Here is a 16,393-nt window from a genome sequence, read left to right on the forward strand (position 1 = left end):
TGTGCCTTCTTTTCGAGGAAGCTCGGTCTGGCGGAGCGGAACTATGGGGGACCGGGAGTTGTTAGCTGTCGTCAAGGCTCTGAAGGTGTGGAGACATTGGCTTGAGGGGGCGAAACACCCTTTTCTCATATGGACTGACCATCGTAATCTCAAGTATATCCGGGCAGCGAGGAGACTAAATCCACGTCAAGCTAGATGGGCCATGTTTTTTACTCGGTTTCGGTTCACCATCTCGTACCGGAAAGGCTCCCAAAACACCAAAGCCAACGCACTGTCCTGCCTCTATGATACCGAGAAGCGGTCCGTTGAGCCAACTCCCATCATTCCACCTTCATGTCTCGTGGCACCGGTAGTATGGGAGGTGGACGCGGAGATAGAGAGGGCCTCACGGTTAGTGCCGGCCCCCCCTAACTGTCCAGCGGGGGCTCAGTACGTGCCGAGGGGGGTCCGTGATAAACTAATCCGTTGGGCTCATACTCTCCCCTCCTCGGGTCATCCTGGCATCGAGAGGACAGTGCGGACTCTTAAGAGGGAGATACTGGTGGCCCACGTTGGCTAAGGACGTGAGATTTTATGTCTCCTCCTGCTCGGTGTGCGCTCCTCCTGCTCGGTGTGCGCGTAAACCAGGATGTGGGCAGGTTGGTGAGTGGGCGAGGTATGTTCCTTGGGCTGAGCTCGCTCAGAACTCCCTCCGCCACTCCTCAACGAACATGTCCCCTTTTGAGTGTGTGTTGGGTTACCAGCCGGTCCTGGCCCCATGACATCAGAGCCAGACAGAGGCTCCTGCGGTAGAGGAATGGGTACAGCGCTCCAAGGACACCTGGAAAGCCGTCCAGGAGTCGCTAAGACTAGCGGGAGAACGGCAGAAGAGGAGCGCTAACCAGCACCGCAGTGAGGCCCCCGTGTTCGCACCGGGGGACCGGGTCTGGCTCTCGACCCGAAACCTGCCCCTCCGCCTGCCCTGTCGGAAGCTGGGGCCGCAGTGTGTGGGGCCATTTAAAGTCCTGAGGAGAATAAACGAGGTGTGTTACAGGTTACAACTTCCTAGGTATTACCGTATTAACCCCTCGTTTCATGTGTCTTTCCTCAGGCCGGTAATGGCTGGTCCCCTACAGGAAGGTGAGGTGCCTGAGGTCCCTCCGCCCCCTCTGGACATCGAGGGGTCCCCGGCGTACACAGTACGTGGCCTTCTGGACTCAAGACGCCAGGTGAGGGGCCTACAGTACCTCGTGGACTGGGAGGGGTACGGTCCTGAGGAGAGATGCTGGGTTCCGGTGGAGGACATTTGGGATCCTTCTCTGCTGAGAGACTTCCACTGCCTCTAACCGGATCGCCGGCGCCTCGCTCTCCGGGTCGTCCTCGAGGCCGGTGGAGGCGCGCTGCGGGAGCCGCGCATCAGGGGGGGGGTACTTTTTCGTTTGTCTGTATTGTCTTATTAGTTTCACCTCTGTTATGTTGTATGGCTTAATGAGCTTCCCTATTTTAAGTACGTGTACCCGCCCTTGTTTTGTGCAGGATTGTCTTTATGTTACGTGTGTGCGTTTTAGAGGTGGTTATATTTTCTGGACTTGGCACCCTGTGTTTTTGGGTAGTCACTTTGTTGTCCGCGCCCTGTGTTGTTGGGCTTGTCATTTTTGTGTGCCGTATTAAAGAGCACTTTTCCCCAGTGGAACTCTCTGCGCCTGATTCCTTCACCCACCTAGTCCCACGTGACACCTCCCCTTCCTCTTCTGAGGAGCCTCCACTGAGGTCAGTGTACATGAATCTGATTTGGAGTGACATTTCAGCCAACTTGCCTCAACAAGTACTACATAATTGGTTCTTTAGGGTTATGCTGATGATTGAGACATTTACATCTCCTTGACAATCATGTTTGTTATAAATTACAGTTTTATGATACAAGCAAACAATTATCATAGAGCTGTTGACATGTTCTGCACCTGAGGCTGAACTACAATGTGACAGTGTGATGAAAAGTGTGATGAAGCAGCATCCATTATCATGCAGGGCTCGTAGCAGCCATTTATTTATTTCAGATTTTGATTTGATATTTATTTGATTTGAGCGTGCTGTCAATTTTACACTCGAATGCACGCTTGGATGCACACGCACACACACACACACACACACACACACACACACACACACACACACACACACACACACACACACACACACACACACACACACACACAGTGGAGGTGGTGTACCTTGTTGAGTGCAGCCACTCTCTGGGCGAGCTGGGCCTCTATCTCAGGCAGCGTCTCGGCCCTCTGCAGGGTCTGCTGCAGCTTCTGCTTGGCATCGTCTAGACGCTCCTGGAGCTGCCTGTTCTTCTCCTCACTCTGCAGGAGTGGAGGAGGATGAGGAGGAAGAGGAGGAAGAGGGAGAGGTAAGATTAGGAGGAAGAGAAGGAGGAGAAGGAATTTAACCTCACAGTCAGTAACAAAAATAATTCTTAACCCTGAACACAAAATGCAGAGCTTTTATCATTGCTAAACTACCAAACCTCTCCACTAGCAGAAACAACCAGGAGAAAGCAGGTCGCTTCACCCACCTGCCTGTAGAGGGAGTCTTTACTGGCCAGGTCATTCTCCAGCCTGTCTTTAATGTCGTGGAGAGACGTCGCCTCCCTCTGGGCACTTAGGTACCTGCAGGCACACAGCACAATGACATACAGCAGACACATCTTGAAGGCAATGTCGTACAACTGAACACAACAGACACAATTGCCTATGGCAAAAGACATTCCCTGGTGTATTCAGGGGGGGTGGATAGACAGTTGTATTTACCTGCGTTCTAAAGTAGTTATTCTCTCCTCCATGTCCTCTCTCTGACAAAGAGCCTGATAGAGAGGAGAAAGGGGGAGGGACAGACAGAGGAAAAGAGGGAAATAGAAAGAGGGAGAAATACATAAAAGTCAGACATGATCAAAGAGGCTTGGCGCTGCTGCTAAACCACTAAAACTGTAGCTGAAGTATGATAATAGTTAGTTGAGGGAAGTTGTTGACAGAGGAAACACGTCTCTGCCAAGTGACAGATGTTATTGCACAAGTCCTGGAGGAGGAGGAGGAGGGAGAGAAGGGGGAGGAGGAAGGAGAGGAGGAGGAGGAGGGGGAGGAGGAGGAGGAAGAGGGAGAGGAGGGGGAGGCAGAGGGAGAGGAGGGGTAGGAGGAGGAGGAGGAGGGAGAGGAGGAGGGAGAGGGAGGAGGAGGGAGAGGGAGAGGAGGAGGAGGGAGAGGGAGAGGAGGGGGAGGAGGAGGGAGAGGGAGAGGAGGGGGAGAAGGAGGGAGAGGAGGAGGGAGAGGGAGAGGAGGGGGAGGAGGAGGGGAGGAGGGGAGGAGGAGGAGGAAGAGGGAGAGGAAGGAGAGGAGGAGGCAGAGGGGGAGGAGGAGGGAGAGGAGGAGGGAGAGGCGGAGGGAGAGGAGGAGGGGGAGTAGGAGGAGGAGGAAGAGGGAGAGGATGGAGAGGAGGAGGGAGAGGAGGTGGGAGAGGGAGAGGAGGGGTAGGAGTAGGGAGAGGAGGGGGAGGAGGAGGGAGAGGAGGAGGAGGAGGAGGAGAAGGAGGGAGAGGAGGGGGAGGAGGGTGGGAGGAGGGGGAGGGAAGAAGGAGGAGGAGGAATGGGAGGGAGAGGAGGAGGAGGAGGTGGCTGTGTGAGTGACAGCGCTAGCTTCTATCCACACGCTTGCCTGTTTACTAGTGATACTGTTGCCATGGCTACAGGGTAAGTCTCACACATACAGTATAGTACAGTAGCAGTTATTGCTGCCAAGTAGGAAAATGGCTCTGTTGCCACAGGAAACTGGTACATTTCTCTAATAGAGTAGGGAAAACAGACACACATTTTTCTCTATCGCAATGAGATGCTGACACACACGTGTATTTTCAACCAATTGGGAAGTAGAGCTCACCTCCTTCACATCCCTCTGCAGTTTCTGATTGGCTTCCTCTGACTTGGTCACCTCCCTCCTAGCTGCAGTCAACTGTTCCTCGATCTCCCCAACCTGGAGAGTGACATAATATTTACACACAAGAAGCCACCATCTGGGTCAGTATCACATCTATGAAAGTCATATTCCTTATAACACATGTATGTCTGGTGTATGTATGACTCAAACTGTTAGTTATCTCTATTTGTCACTCACCTGTCTGCACATGAGGGCCAGTCTTTCTTTCAGCTGGGCCAGCTCTGCTCTCTGCCGCTCTATCTCTGTTTCTCTCTGTCTCTCTCTGTCAATCTCTCCATCCTCCAGGATGGAGGAGGGTCCATTGGGCAGCCGCTGTGAGAGGAAGAAGGAGAGGAAAACGACAAGGAAAAGACAACATCATGTAAAGATGGAAATGTGATGCGACTCCTTAAACTCCAAGCAAACTATGCAGCACATGAGACACTAATACTTCAACATTTACTTCAGCCAATACAGCATAAATCCCCTCACCTCTTTCCCATTTTCTAAGCCTTGTTGGCGTCTTTTGATTTGGTCTCGTAGAGAATGGCACTAGGTAGAGATGGAGAACAGGAAGGTTTAGAAAATATGCTTTATCTGCAGACAGAGGAAAAGGAGAACGAGCAGAGGAGGATAACTCACCTCATTTGAGGAGGACTCCAGCTCTTCCTCTAAAACAGTCACTCGCTCCAGAGCCACACGTAACCTCTCTCGCACCTAAGGAGGTCCCAGACAGACAGAGGGGGAGAGAAAGACGAGATAGTGGAAAGGGAGAAAGAGAGTGGGAGTGAAGGGGAGAGAGAGAGGTGGATGTTAGTACAGAAGGTTAAGAATAAATCCTGTGGAGCCAGCCCACTCACTCCTCCATTTAGCACCCAGACTGACCTTCTTGTCCAGCCCTTTACCACACACACACACGCGCACATGCACACATGCACACACACACACACACACACACACACACACACACACACACACACACACACACACACACACACACACACACACACACACACACACACACACACACACACACACCTTCTCGTCCAGGGCTTTGTGGTGTTCGAACAGGGACTTGAGGGCCTTGAGGACTTCCACCTCGCTGGAGACCCCGGCAGGAGACTGGGCCTGCCTCTTCACCACTGTCATCCTCAGACTGCGCTCATGACGAGACACAAGGCACTCCAGATGCTCCAGTAGCAGCTAGACACACAGAGAGCAGGGGCCACTTGGAATAAGTATCTGATCTACATGACAACAGAATTTCAGCATGCTTATAGGGAAGGACACTCAACAAGCACAGCACTTACACAAATGACTGATGACTGGCTGAGAGAAATTGATGATAAAATGATTGTGGGGGATGTCTTGTTAGACTTCAGTGCAGCTTTTGACATTATCGATCATAGTCTGCTGCTGGAAAAACGTATGTGTTATGGCTTTACACCCCCTGCTATAATGTGGATAGAGTTCCTGGTCTAACAGAACACAGAGGGTGTTCTTTAATGGAAGCCTCTCAAATATAATCCAGTTAGAATCAGGAATTCCCCAGGTAGCAGTTTAGGCCCCTTGCTTTTTACATTTTTTACTAACGACATGCCACTGACTGAGTAAAGCCAGAGTGTATGTATGCGGAAGACTAAACACTTCAGCTACTACAGCGACTGAAATGACTGCAAAACTTATTAACAAAGAGCTTCAGTTAGTTTCAGAGTGGGTGGCAAGGAATAAGTTTTCCCTAAACATTTCTACAACTAAATGCATTGTATTTGGAACAAAACACTCACTAAACCCTAAACCTCAACTAAATCTTGTAATAGATAATGTTGGAAATTAAATTGAGCAAGTTGAGATGACTAAACTGCTTGGAGTAACCCTAGATTGTAAACGGTCATGGTCAAAACAAATTGATGCAACAGTAGCTAAGATGGAGAGAAGTCCATCTTTAATAAAGCGATGCTCTGCCTATTTAACAACACTATCAACAAGACAGGTCCTACAGGCCCTAGTTTCTACCTTTTTAACAACACTATCAACAAGGCAGGTTCTACAGGCCCTAGTTTCTACCTTAACAACACTATCAACAAGGCAGGTTCTACAGGCCCTAGTTTCTACCTTCTTAACAACACTATCAACAAGGCAGGTCCTACAGGCCCTAGTTTCTACCTTCTTAACAACACTATCAACAAGGCAGGTTCTACAGGCCCTAGTTTCTACCTTCTTAACAACACTATCAACAAGGCAGGTCCTACAGGCCCTAGTTTCTACCTTCTTAACAACACTATCAACAAGGCAGGTCCTACACGCCCTAGTTTCTACCTTCTTAACAACACTATCAACAAGGCAGGTCCTACAGGCCCTAGTTTCTACCTTCTTAACAACACTATCAACAAGGCAGGTTCTACAGGCCCTAGTTTCTACCTTCTTAACAACACTATCAACAAGGTGTGACAGGTTAAAGGACATATTCATAGCCTGTTATACATTGAAAAGTATTAGTAAGTTCATAGTATGTGAGGATCTTAAAACATCTAAGGTTAAAAAGATGCATTCAGTATTAGTTGATAGAGATTGATAACATTCATATAATTGTGTTAAAGTTCAAATCTGTCAAAGTGCAATTGTGAGAGTAATGTGTAAACGTTATATTGATTACTTTATTTTGTGGTGCCTAAAAGTGTTAATCTGTGATCTACGAAATGCTCTTAATCTATGAGCCGGAGATCGATTGCTCTGGTCTCCGCGCATATTCAAATTCAGTCTTTTCTCATTGAACTAAATGTTGACTTGAGAATACAACACCGTATCACTCTCGTGATTATTTCTCCCCTGTTTTCAGGTACTTTATTGATGATAAAAATAGTAATTTAAATGTTATAACTAGCGAACATGTCAAGAGTGTTTAAGGTGTGTTTTAGTAACGTCTTGAGGAAGTTAGAGTTAAGTTTGAAGAGAGTAATATTAGCCCTGCTCGGTTGAAGTGAAGGATAGCATCGTACTGAGAGTAGCTGCCATTTTATGTCGATTGTGAATGAACGTGCGTGTTGTTAATAAGATATTTTGCTGTGTTATTTGTATAATGGGTTTTCTGTTATGTAATGTGTTACTTTTGTGAAATGATTGAACTAAATGTTGACTTGAGAATACAACACCGTATCACTCTCGTGATTATTTCTCCCCTGTTTTCAGGGGCGTAACAAAGGCAGGTTCTACACGCCCTAGTTTCTACCTTTTTAACAACACTATCAACAAGGCAGGTCCTACAGGCCCTAGTTTCTACCTTCTTAACAACACTATCAACAAGGCAGGTCCTACACGCCCTAGTTTCTACCTTCTTAACAACACTATCAACAAGGCAGGTCCTACAGGCCCTAGTTTCTACCTTCTTAACAACACTATCAACAAGGCAGGTTCTACAGGCCCTAGTTTCTACCTTCTTAACAACACTATCAACAAGGCAGGTTCTACACGCCCTAGTTTCTACCTTTTTAACAACACTATCAACAAGGCAGGTCCTACAGGCCCTAGTTTCTACCTTCTTAACAACACTATCAACAAGGCAGGTCCTACACGCCCTAGTTTCTACCTTTTTAACAACACTATCAACAAGGCAGGTCCTACAGGCCCTAGTTTCTACCTTCTTAACAACACTATCAACAAGGCAGGTCCTACACGCCCTAGTTTCTACCTTCTTAACAACACTATCAACAAGGCAGGTCCTACAGGCCCTAGTTTCTACCTTCTTAACAACACTATCAACAAGGCAGGTTCTACAGGCCCTAGTTTCTACCTTCTTAACAACACTATCAACAAGGCAGATCCTACAGGCCCTAGTTTCTACCTTCTTAACAACACTATCAACAAGGCAGGTCCTACAGGCCCTAGTTTCTACCTTCTTAACAACACTATCAACAAGGCAGGTCCTACAGGCAATAGTTTCTACCTTAACAACACTATCAACAAGGCAGGTTCTACAGGCCCTAGTTTCTACCTTCTTAACAACACTATCAACAAGGCAGGTTCTACAGGCCCTAGTTTCTACCTTCTTAACAACACTATCAACAAGGCAGGTCCTACAGGCCCTAGTTTCTACCTTCTTAACAACACTATCAACAAGGCAGGTTCAACAGGCCCTAGTTTCTACCTTCTTAACAACACTATCAACAAGACAGGTCCTACAGGCCCTAGTTTCTACCTTCTTAACAACACTATCAACAAGGCAGGTTCTACAGGCCCTAGTTTCTACCTTCTTAACAACACTATCAACAAGGCAGGTTCTACACGCCCTAGTTTCTACCTTTTTAACAACACTATCAACAAGGCAGGTCCTACAGGCCCTAGTTTCTACCTTCTTAACAACACTATCAACAAGGCAGGTCCTACAGGCCCTAGTTTCTACCTTCTTAAAAACACTATCAACAAGGCAGGTTCTACAGGCCCTAGTTTCTACCTTCTTAACAACACTATCAACAAGACAGGTCCTACAGGCCCTAGTTTCTACCTTCTTAACAACACTATCAACAAGGCAGGTTCTACAGGCCCTAGTTTCTACCTTCTTAACAACACTATCAACAAGGCAGGTCCTACAGGCCCTAGTTTCTACCTTCTTAACAACACTATCAACAAGGCAGGTCCTACAGGCCCTAGTTTCTACCTTCTTAACAACACTACCAACAAGGCAGGTCCTACAGGCCCTAGTTTCTACCTTCTTAACAACACTATCAACAAGGCAGGTTCTACAGGCCCTAGTTTCTACCTTCTTAACAACACTATCAACAAGGCAGGTTCTACACGCCCTAGTTTCTACCTTTTTAACAACACTATCAACAAGGCAGGTCCTACAGGCCCTAGTTTCTACCTTCTTAACAACACTATCAACAAGGCAGGTCCTACACGCCCTAGTTTCTACCTTCTTAACAACACTATCAACAAGGCAGATCCTACAGGCCCTAGTTTCTACCTTCTTAACAACACTATCAACAAGGCAGGTCCTACAGGCCCTAGTTTCTACCTTCTTAACAACACTATCAACAAGGCAGGTCCTACAGGCAATAGTTTCTACCTTAACAACACTATCAACAAGGCAGGTTCTACAGGCCCTAGTTTCTACCTTCTTAACAACACTATCAACAAGGCAGGTTCTACAGGCCCTAGTTTCTACCTTCTTAACAACACTATCAACAAGGCAGGTCCTACAGGCCCTAGTTTCTACCTTCTTAACAACACTATCAACAAGGCAGGTCCTACAGGCCCTAGTTTCTACCTTCTTAACAACACTATCAACAAGGCAGGTTCTACAGGCCCTAGTTTCTACCTTCTTAACAACACTATCAACAAGGCAGGTTCTCCACGCCCTAGTTTCTACCTTTTTAACAACACTATCAACAAGGCAGGTCCTACAGGCCCTAGTTTCTACCTTCTTAACAACACTATCAACAAGGCAGGTCCTACAGGCCCTAGTTTCTACCTTCTTAACAACACTATCAACAAGGCAGGTTCTACAGGCCCTAGTTTCTACCTTCTTAACAACACTATCAACAAGACAGGTCCTACAGGCCCTAGTTTCTACCTTCTTAACAACACTATCAACAAGGCAGGTTCTACAGGCCCTAGTTTCTACCTTCTTAACAACACTATCAACAAGGCAGGTCCTACAGGCCCTAGTTTCTACCTTCTTAACAACACTATCAACAAGGCAGGTCCTACAGGCCCTAGTTTCTACCTTCTTAACAACACTATCAACAAGGCAGGTCCTACAGGCCCTAGTTTCTACCTTCTTAACAACACTATCAACAAGGCAGGTTCTACAGGCCCTAGTTTCTACCTTCTTAACAACACTATCAACAAGGCAGGTTCTACACGCCCTAGTTTCTACCTTTTTAACAACACTATCAACAAGGCAGGTCCTACAGGCCCTAGTTTCTACCTTCTTAACAACACTATCAACAAGGCAGGTCCTACACGCCCTAGTTTCTACCTTCTTAACAACACTATCAACAAGGCAGATCCTACAGGCCCTAGTTTCTACCTTCTTAACAACACTATCAACAAGGCAGGTCCTACAGGCCCTAGTTTCTACCTTCTTAACAACACTATCAACAAGGCAGGTCCTACAGGCAATAGTTTCTACCTTAACAACACTATCAACAAGGCAGGTTCTACAGGCCCTAGTTTCTACCTTCTTAACAACACTATCAACAAGGCAGGTTCTACAGGCCCTAGTTTCTACCTTCTTAACAACACTATCAACAAGGCAGGTCCTACAGGCCCTAGTTTCTACCTTCTTAACAACACTATCAACAAGGCAGGTTCAACAGGCCCTAGTTTCTACCTTCTTAACAACACTATCAACAAGACAGGTCCTACAGGCCCTGTTTCTACCTTCTTAACAACACTATCAACAAGGCAGGTTCTACAGGCCCTAGTTTCTACCTTCTTAACAACACTATCAACAAGGCAGGTTCTACACGCCCTAGTTTCTACCTTTTAACAACACTATCAACAAGGCAGGTCCTACAGGCCCTAGTTTCTACCTTCTTAACAACACTATCAACAAGGCAGGTCCTACAGGCCCTAGTTTCTACCTTCTTAACAACACTATCAACAAGGCAGGTTCTACAGGCCCTAGTTTCTACCTTCTTAACAACACTATCAACAAGACAGGTCCTACAGGCCCTAGTTTCTACCTTCTTAACAACACTATCAACAAGGCAGGTTCTACAGGCCCTAGTTTCTACCTTCTTAACAACACTATCAACAAGGCAGGTTCTACAGGCCCTAGTTTCTACCTTCTTAACAACACTATCAACAAGGCAGGTTCTACAGGCCCTAGTTTCTACCTTCTTAACAACACTATCAACAAGGCAGGTCCTACAGGCCCTAGTTTCTACCTTCTTAACAACACTACCAACAAGGCAGGTCCTACAGGCCCTAGTTTCTACCTTCTTAACAACACTATCAACAAGGCAGGTTCTACAGGCCCTAGTTTCTACCTTCTTAACAACACTATCAACAAGGCAGGTTCTACACGCCCTAGTTTCTACCTTTTTAACAACACTATCAACAAGGCAGGTCCTACAGGCCCTAGTTTCTACCTTCTTAACAACACTATCAACAAGGCAGGTCCTACACGCCCTAGTTTCTACCTTCTTAACAACACTATCAACAAGGCAGATCCTACAGGCCCTAGTTTCTACCTTCTTAACAACACTATCAACAAGGCTGAGGGCACACCCTAGTTTCTACCTTCTTAACAACACTATCAACAAGGCAGGTCCTGTAGGCAATAGTTTCTATAGAACAACACTATCAACAAGGCAGGTTCTACAGGCCCTAGTTTCTACCTTCTTAACAACACTATCAACAAGGCAGGTTCTACAGGCCCTAGTTTCTACCTTCTTAACAACACTATCAACAAGGCAGGTCCTACAGGCCCTAGTTTCTACCTTCTAACAACACTATCAACAAGGCAGGTCCTACAGGCCAAGTTTCTATTCTTAACAACACTATCAACAAGGCAGGTTCTACAGGCCCTAGTTTCTACCTTCTTAACAACACTATCAACAAGGCAGGTTCTACATGGCCCTAGTTTCTACCTTTTAACAACACTATCAACAAGGCAGGTCCTACAGGCCCTAGTTTCTACCTTCTTAACAACACTATCAACAAGGCAGGTCCTAAGGCCCTAGTTTCTACCTTCTTAACAACACTATCAACAAGGCAGGTTCTATGGCCCTAGTTTCTACCTTCTTAACAACACTATCAGGAAGACAGGTCCTACAGGCCCTGGTTTCTACCTTCTTAACAACACTATCAACAAGGCAGGTTCTACAGGCCCTAGTTTCTACCTTCTTAACAACACTATCAACAAGGCAGGTCCTACAGGCCCTAAGTTTCTACCTTCTTAACAACACTATCAACAAGGCAGGTCCTACAGGCCCTAGTTTCTACCTTCTTAACAACACTACCAACAAGGCAGGTCCTACAGGCCCTAGTTTCTACCTTCTTAACAACACTATCAACAAGGCAGGTTCTACAGGCCCTAGTTTCTACCTTCTTAACAACACTATCAACAAGGCAGGTTCTACACGCCCTAGTTTCTACCTTTTTAACAACACTATCAACAAGGCAGGTCCTACAGGCCCTAGTTTCTACCTTCTTAACAACACTATCAACAAGGCAGGTCCTACACGCCCTAGTTTCTACCTTCTTAACAACACTATCAACAAGGCAGATCCTACAGGCCCTAGTTTCTACCTTCTTAACAACACTATCAACAAGGCAGGTCCTACAGGCCCTAGTTTCTACCTTCTTAACAACACTATCAACAAGGCAGGTCCTACAGGCAATAGTTTCTACCTTAACAACACTATCAACAAGGCAGGTTCTACAGGCCCTAGTTTCTACCTTCTTAACAACACTATCAACAAGGCAGGTTCTACAGGCCCTAGTTTCTACCTTCTTAACAACACTATCAACAAGGCAGGTCCTACAGGCCCTAGTTTCTACCTTCTTAACAACACTATCAACAAGGCAGGTCCTACAGGCCCTAGTTTCTACCTTCTTAACAACACTATCAACAAGGCAGGTCCTACACGCCCTAGTTTCTACCTTCTTAACAACACTATCAACAAGGCAGATCCTACAGGCCCTAGTTTCTACCTTTTAACAACACTATCAACAAGGCAGGTCCTTGGCCCTAGTTTCTACCTTCTTACACTGGCAGGTCCTACAGGCAATAGTTTCTACCTTAACAACACTATCAACAAGGCAGGTTCTACAGGCCCTAGTTTCTACCTTCTTAACAACACTATCAACAAGGCAGGTTCTACAGGCCCTAGTTTCTACCTTCTTAACAACACTATCAACAAGGCAGGTCCTACAGGCCCTAGTTTCTACCTTCTTAACAACACTATCAACAAGGCAGGTCCTACAGGCCCTAGTTTCTACCTTCTTAACAACACTACCAACAAGGCAGGTTCTACAGGCCCTAGTTTCTACCTTCTTAACAACACTATCAACAAGACAGGTCCTACAGGCCCTAGTTTTGTCGCACCTTGACTACTGTTCAGTCGTGTGGTCAGCTGCCACAAAAAAATGACTTTTGCAATTGGCTCAGAACAGGGCAGCACGGCTGACCCTTGGATGTACACAGTGAGCTAATATTAATAATACCCATGTCAATCTCTCCTGGCTGAAAGTGGAGGAGAGATGGACTCCATCACTACTCTTATTTATGAGAGGTATTGAGGTATGTTGAATGCACCGAGCTGTCTGTCTAAACTACTGGCACACAGCTCGGACACCCATGCATATCCCACAAGACATGCCACAAGAGGTCTCTTCACAGTCCCCAAGTCCAGAACAGACTATGGGAGGCATACAGTACTACATAGAGCCATGACTACATGGAACTCTATTCCACATAAAGTAACTGACGCAAGCAGTAAAATTGGATTTGAAAAACAGATTAAAAAAACACCTTATGGAACAACGGGGACTGTGACACAACAAACATTGGCACAGACACTTACACACACGAAAACATACGCACTATACACACACATGGATTTAGTACTGTCGATGTGGTAGTGGTGGAGTAGGGGGCTGAGGGCACACAGTGTGTTTTGAAATCTGTGAATGTATTGTACAAATAGAAACTGAACTGTATAACATTTAGGTATACAGACATACTCAAGCGTAAACATATGCGTGCATGAATAGACATGCACACATCAATAGACACAAAGACGTACACTTAAGCCCACAATTCAACACGCACGCACACACACACACACACACACACACACACACACACACACACACACACACTAACCCGTGTGTTGTTCCTCTCTGCCTTGAGTTCTGCTATCTCCTCCTCTCTCTCCAGCAGCTGCTCCCGGCAGACATTCAGCTCTTTGGTCAGCACTGCAAACTCCTGCAGAGACACAAGGGGGCGACATTACTCACAATACACTGTATGTAGCCATAATCATTTACAGTACAATAGCACACATACATACAGCACAATTACAAACAGTTCAACAAGACACAATTAAGCACAAAAACATTTCAACAAGAAAAAAATAAACATTTAAATTACAGACCTGTGACACACCGGTGTGACACATACACACACATAGGAGGACGAGCTCATTGTAATGTCTAAAATGGGATAAATAGAAGGGGATCACACACAAAGATATGGAAACCACATTTGACCCCATTCCATGCATTCCATTCCAGCCATTACAATGAGCCCGTCCTCCTATAGCTCCTCCCACCAGCCTCCACTGATCCCCCCCCCATCACTGAGTCGACTATAGTATGACGTTGAGTTTCCAAATACGTATATCTGGGAGCAGATAATGTCTATGTTCCTGACCTGGGTTGCTCATAACACTCCAGTGAACACCTCATGGCCATTCCTCATGGCCATGGCGGGGCCAGCCACGTTGTGTAGGCTAGGCTGACATATGGCCACATATGACACTGTACCATCCTCTGTCCTGTCGGCCATCTTGGCTCAGATGGACTTTACCCGTGCGTGACCAAGCCGTGACACACATTCACTATCAGTGTCACAGTAAGGAAAGGCATGCAACCGCCCGTGTCCTGGAGCATGTGAAGACTGAATCATGGGCGTTTCCACAAGCCACTGAGAGACATTGGTGCTCAGTCCAGCTCTTCCAGTATATGGTGTAATTCTACATGCCCTGGAGCATTATAACATAACACTGTTGATAATTGTGTTCAGGTAGGAATATTAGGGACTGGGCTGTCAGTGTGCACATCAGTGGTAACTACTGATAGAGGAGAAAAGAGAAAAAGACGACAGGGGAAAAAAGGAAAAAGAAGACAGGGGAAAAAGAAGACAGGGGAAAATGAAGACAGGGGAAAATGAAGACAGGGGAAGAAGAAGACAGGGGAAAATGAAGACAGGGGAAAATGAAGACAGGGGAAAAAGAAAAGACGACAGGGGAAAAAGAAAAGACGACAGGGAAAAAAGAAGACAGGGGAAAAAGGGAAAAAGATGAGAGGGGAAAAAGACGAAAGGGAAAAAAGAAGACAGGGGAAAAAGAAGACAGGGGAAAAGGGAAAAGGACGACAGGGGAAAAAGACGACAGGGAAAAAGACGACAGGGGAAAAGGGGAAAAAGACGACAGGGGAAAAAGGGAAAAAGAAGACAGGGAAAAAAGAAGACAGGGGAAAAAGGGAAAAAGACGACAGGGAAAAAGACGACAGGGGAAAAAGGGAAAAAGACGACAGGGGAAAAAGGGAAAAAGACGACAGGGGAAAAAGACGACAGGGGAAAAAGGGGAAAAGAAGACAGGGGAAAAAGACGAAAGGGAAAAAAGAAGACAGGGGAAAAGAAGACAGGGGAAAAGACGACAGGGGAAAAAGGGAAAAGATGACAGGGAAAAGACGACAGGGGAAAAAGGAAAAAGAAGACAGGGGAAAAAGATGACAGGGAAAAAGACGACAGGGAAAAAGGGAAAAAGAAGACAGGGGAAAAGATGACAAGGAAAAAGGAAAAAGACGACAGGGGAAAAAGACGACAGGGGAAAAGGGGAAAAAGACGACAGGGGAAAAAGACGACAGGGGAAAAAGGGAAAAAGAAGACAGGAGAAAAAGACGAAAGGGAAAAAAGAAGACAGGGGAAAAAGGGAAAAAGAAGACAGGGGAAAAAGACGAAAGGGAAAAAAGAAGACAGGGGAAAAAGAGGACAGGGGAAAAGGGAAAAGACGACAGGGGAAAAGGGAAAAGACGACAGGGAAAAAGACGACAGGGGAAAAGGGGAAAAGACGACAGGGGAAAAGGGAAAAGAAGACAGGGAAAAAGAAGACAGGAAAAAGGGAAAAAGACGACAGGGGAAAAAAGGGAAAAAGACGACAGGGAAAAAGGAAAAAGACGAGGGGAAAAGACGACAGGGGAAAAGAGAAAAGAAGACAGGGAAAAAGACGAAAGGGAAAAAAGAAGACAGGGGAAAAGGAAAAGGACGACAGGGGAAAAAAGACGACAGGGAAAAAGACGACAGGGGAAAAGGGGAAAAAAGACGACAGGGGAAAAAGGGAAAAGAAGACAGGGAAAAAGAAGACAGGGGAAAAAGGGAAAAAGACGACAGGGAAAAAAGACGACAGGGAAAAAAAAAGACGACAGGGGAAAAAGGGAAAAGACGACAGGGGAAAAAGACGACAGGGGAAAAAGGGAAAAAGAAGACAGGGGAAAAAGACGAAAGGGAAAAAAGAAGACAGGGGAAAAAGAAGACAGGGGAAAAGACGACAGGGGAAAAAGGGAAAAAGATGACAGGGGAAAAGACGACAGGGGAAAAAGGGAAAGAAGACAGGGGAAAAAGACGACAGGGAAAAGACGACAGGGAAAAAAGGGAAAAAGAAGACAGGGGAAAAAGATGACAGGGAAAAAGGGAAAAAGACGACAGGAAAAAA

General features: G+C 46.2%; 1 protein-coding gene across 2 annotated transcripts in view; it reads right to left on the reverse strand.

Moving 5' to 3' along the window:
- LOC115103517 (liprin-alpha-3-like) overlaps nt 1-16,393 on the reverse strand; it is a 52,490-nt gene that overhangs the window by 21,513 nt on the left and 14,584 nt on the right. For both annotated transcript variants that reach the window (XM_065006672.1, XM_065006673.1), the window contains exons 3-11: nt 13,783-13,884; nt 4,986-5,150; nt 4,590-4,664; nt 4,440-4,499; nt 4,146-4,280; nt 3,912-4,004; nt 2,793-2,845; nt 2,558-2,651; nt 2,211-2,345 (exon numbers count right to left, since the gene is read on the reverse strand). In XM_065006672.1, coding sequence (XP_064862744.1) covers nt 2,211-2,345; nt 2,558-2,651; nt 2,793-2,845; nt 3,912-4,004; nt 4,146-4,280; nt 4,440-4,499; nt 4,590-4,664; nt 4,986-5,150; nt 13,783-13,884 — 912 coding nt within the window. The remainder of the gene's footprint in view (nt 1-2,210; nt 2,346-2,557; nt 2,652-2,792; nt 2,846-3,911; nt 4,005-4,145; nt 4,281-4,439; nt 4,500-4,589; nt 4,665-4,985; nt 5,151-13,782; nt 13,885-16,393) is intronic.

This window comes from Oncorhynchus nerka, linkage group LG21, assembly GCF_034236695.1.
Source record: "Oncorhynchus nerka isolate Pitt River linkage group LG21, Oner_Uvic_2.0, whole genome shotgun sequence".
Lineage (NCBI taxonomy): Eukaryota > Metazoa > Chordata > Actinopteri > Salmoniformes > Salmonidae > Oncorhynchus > Oncorhynchus nerka.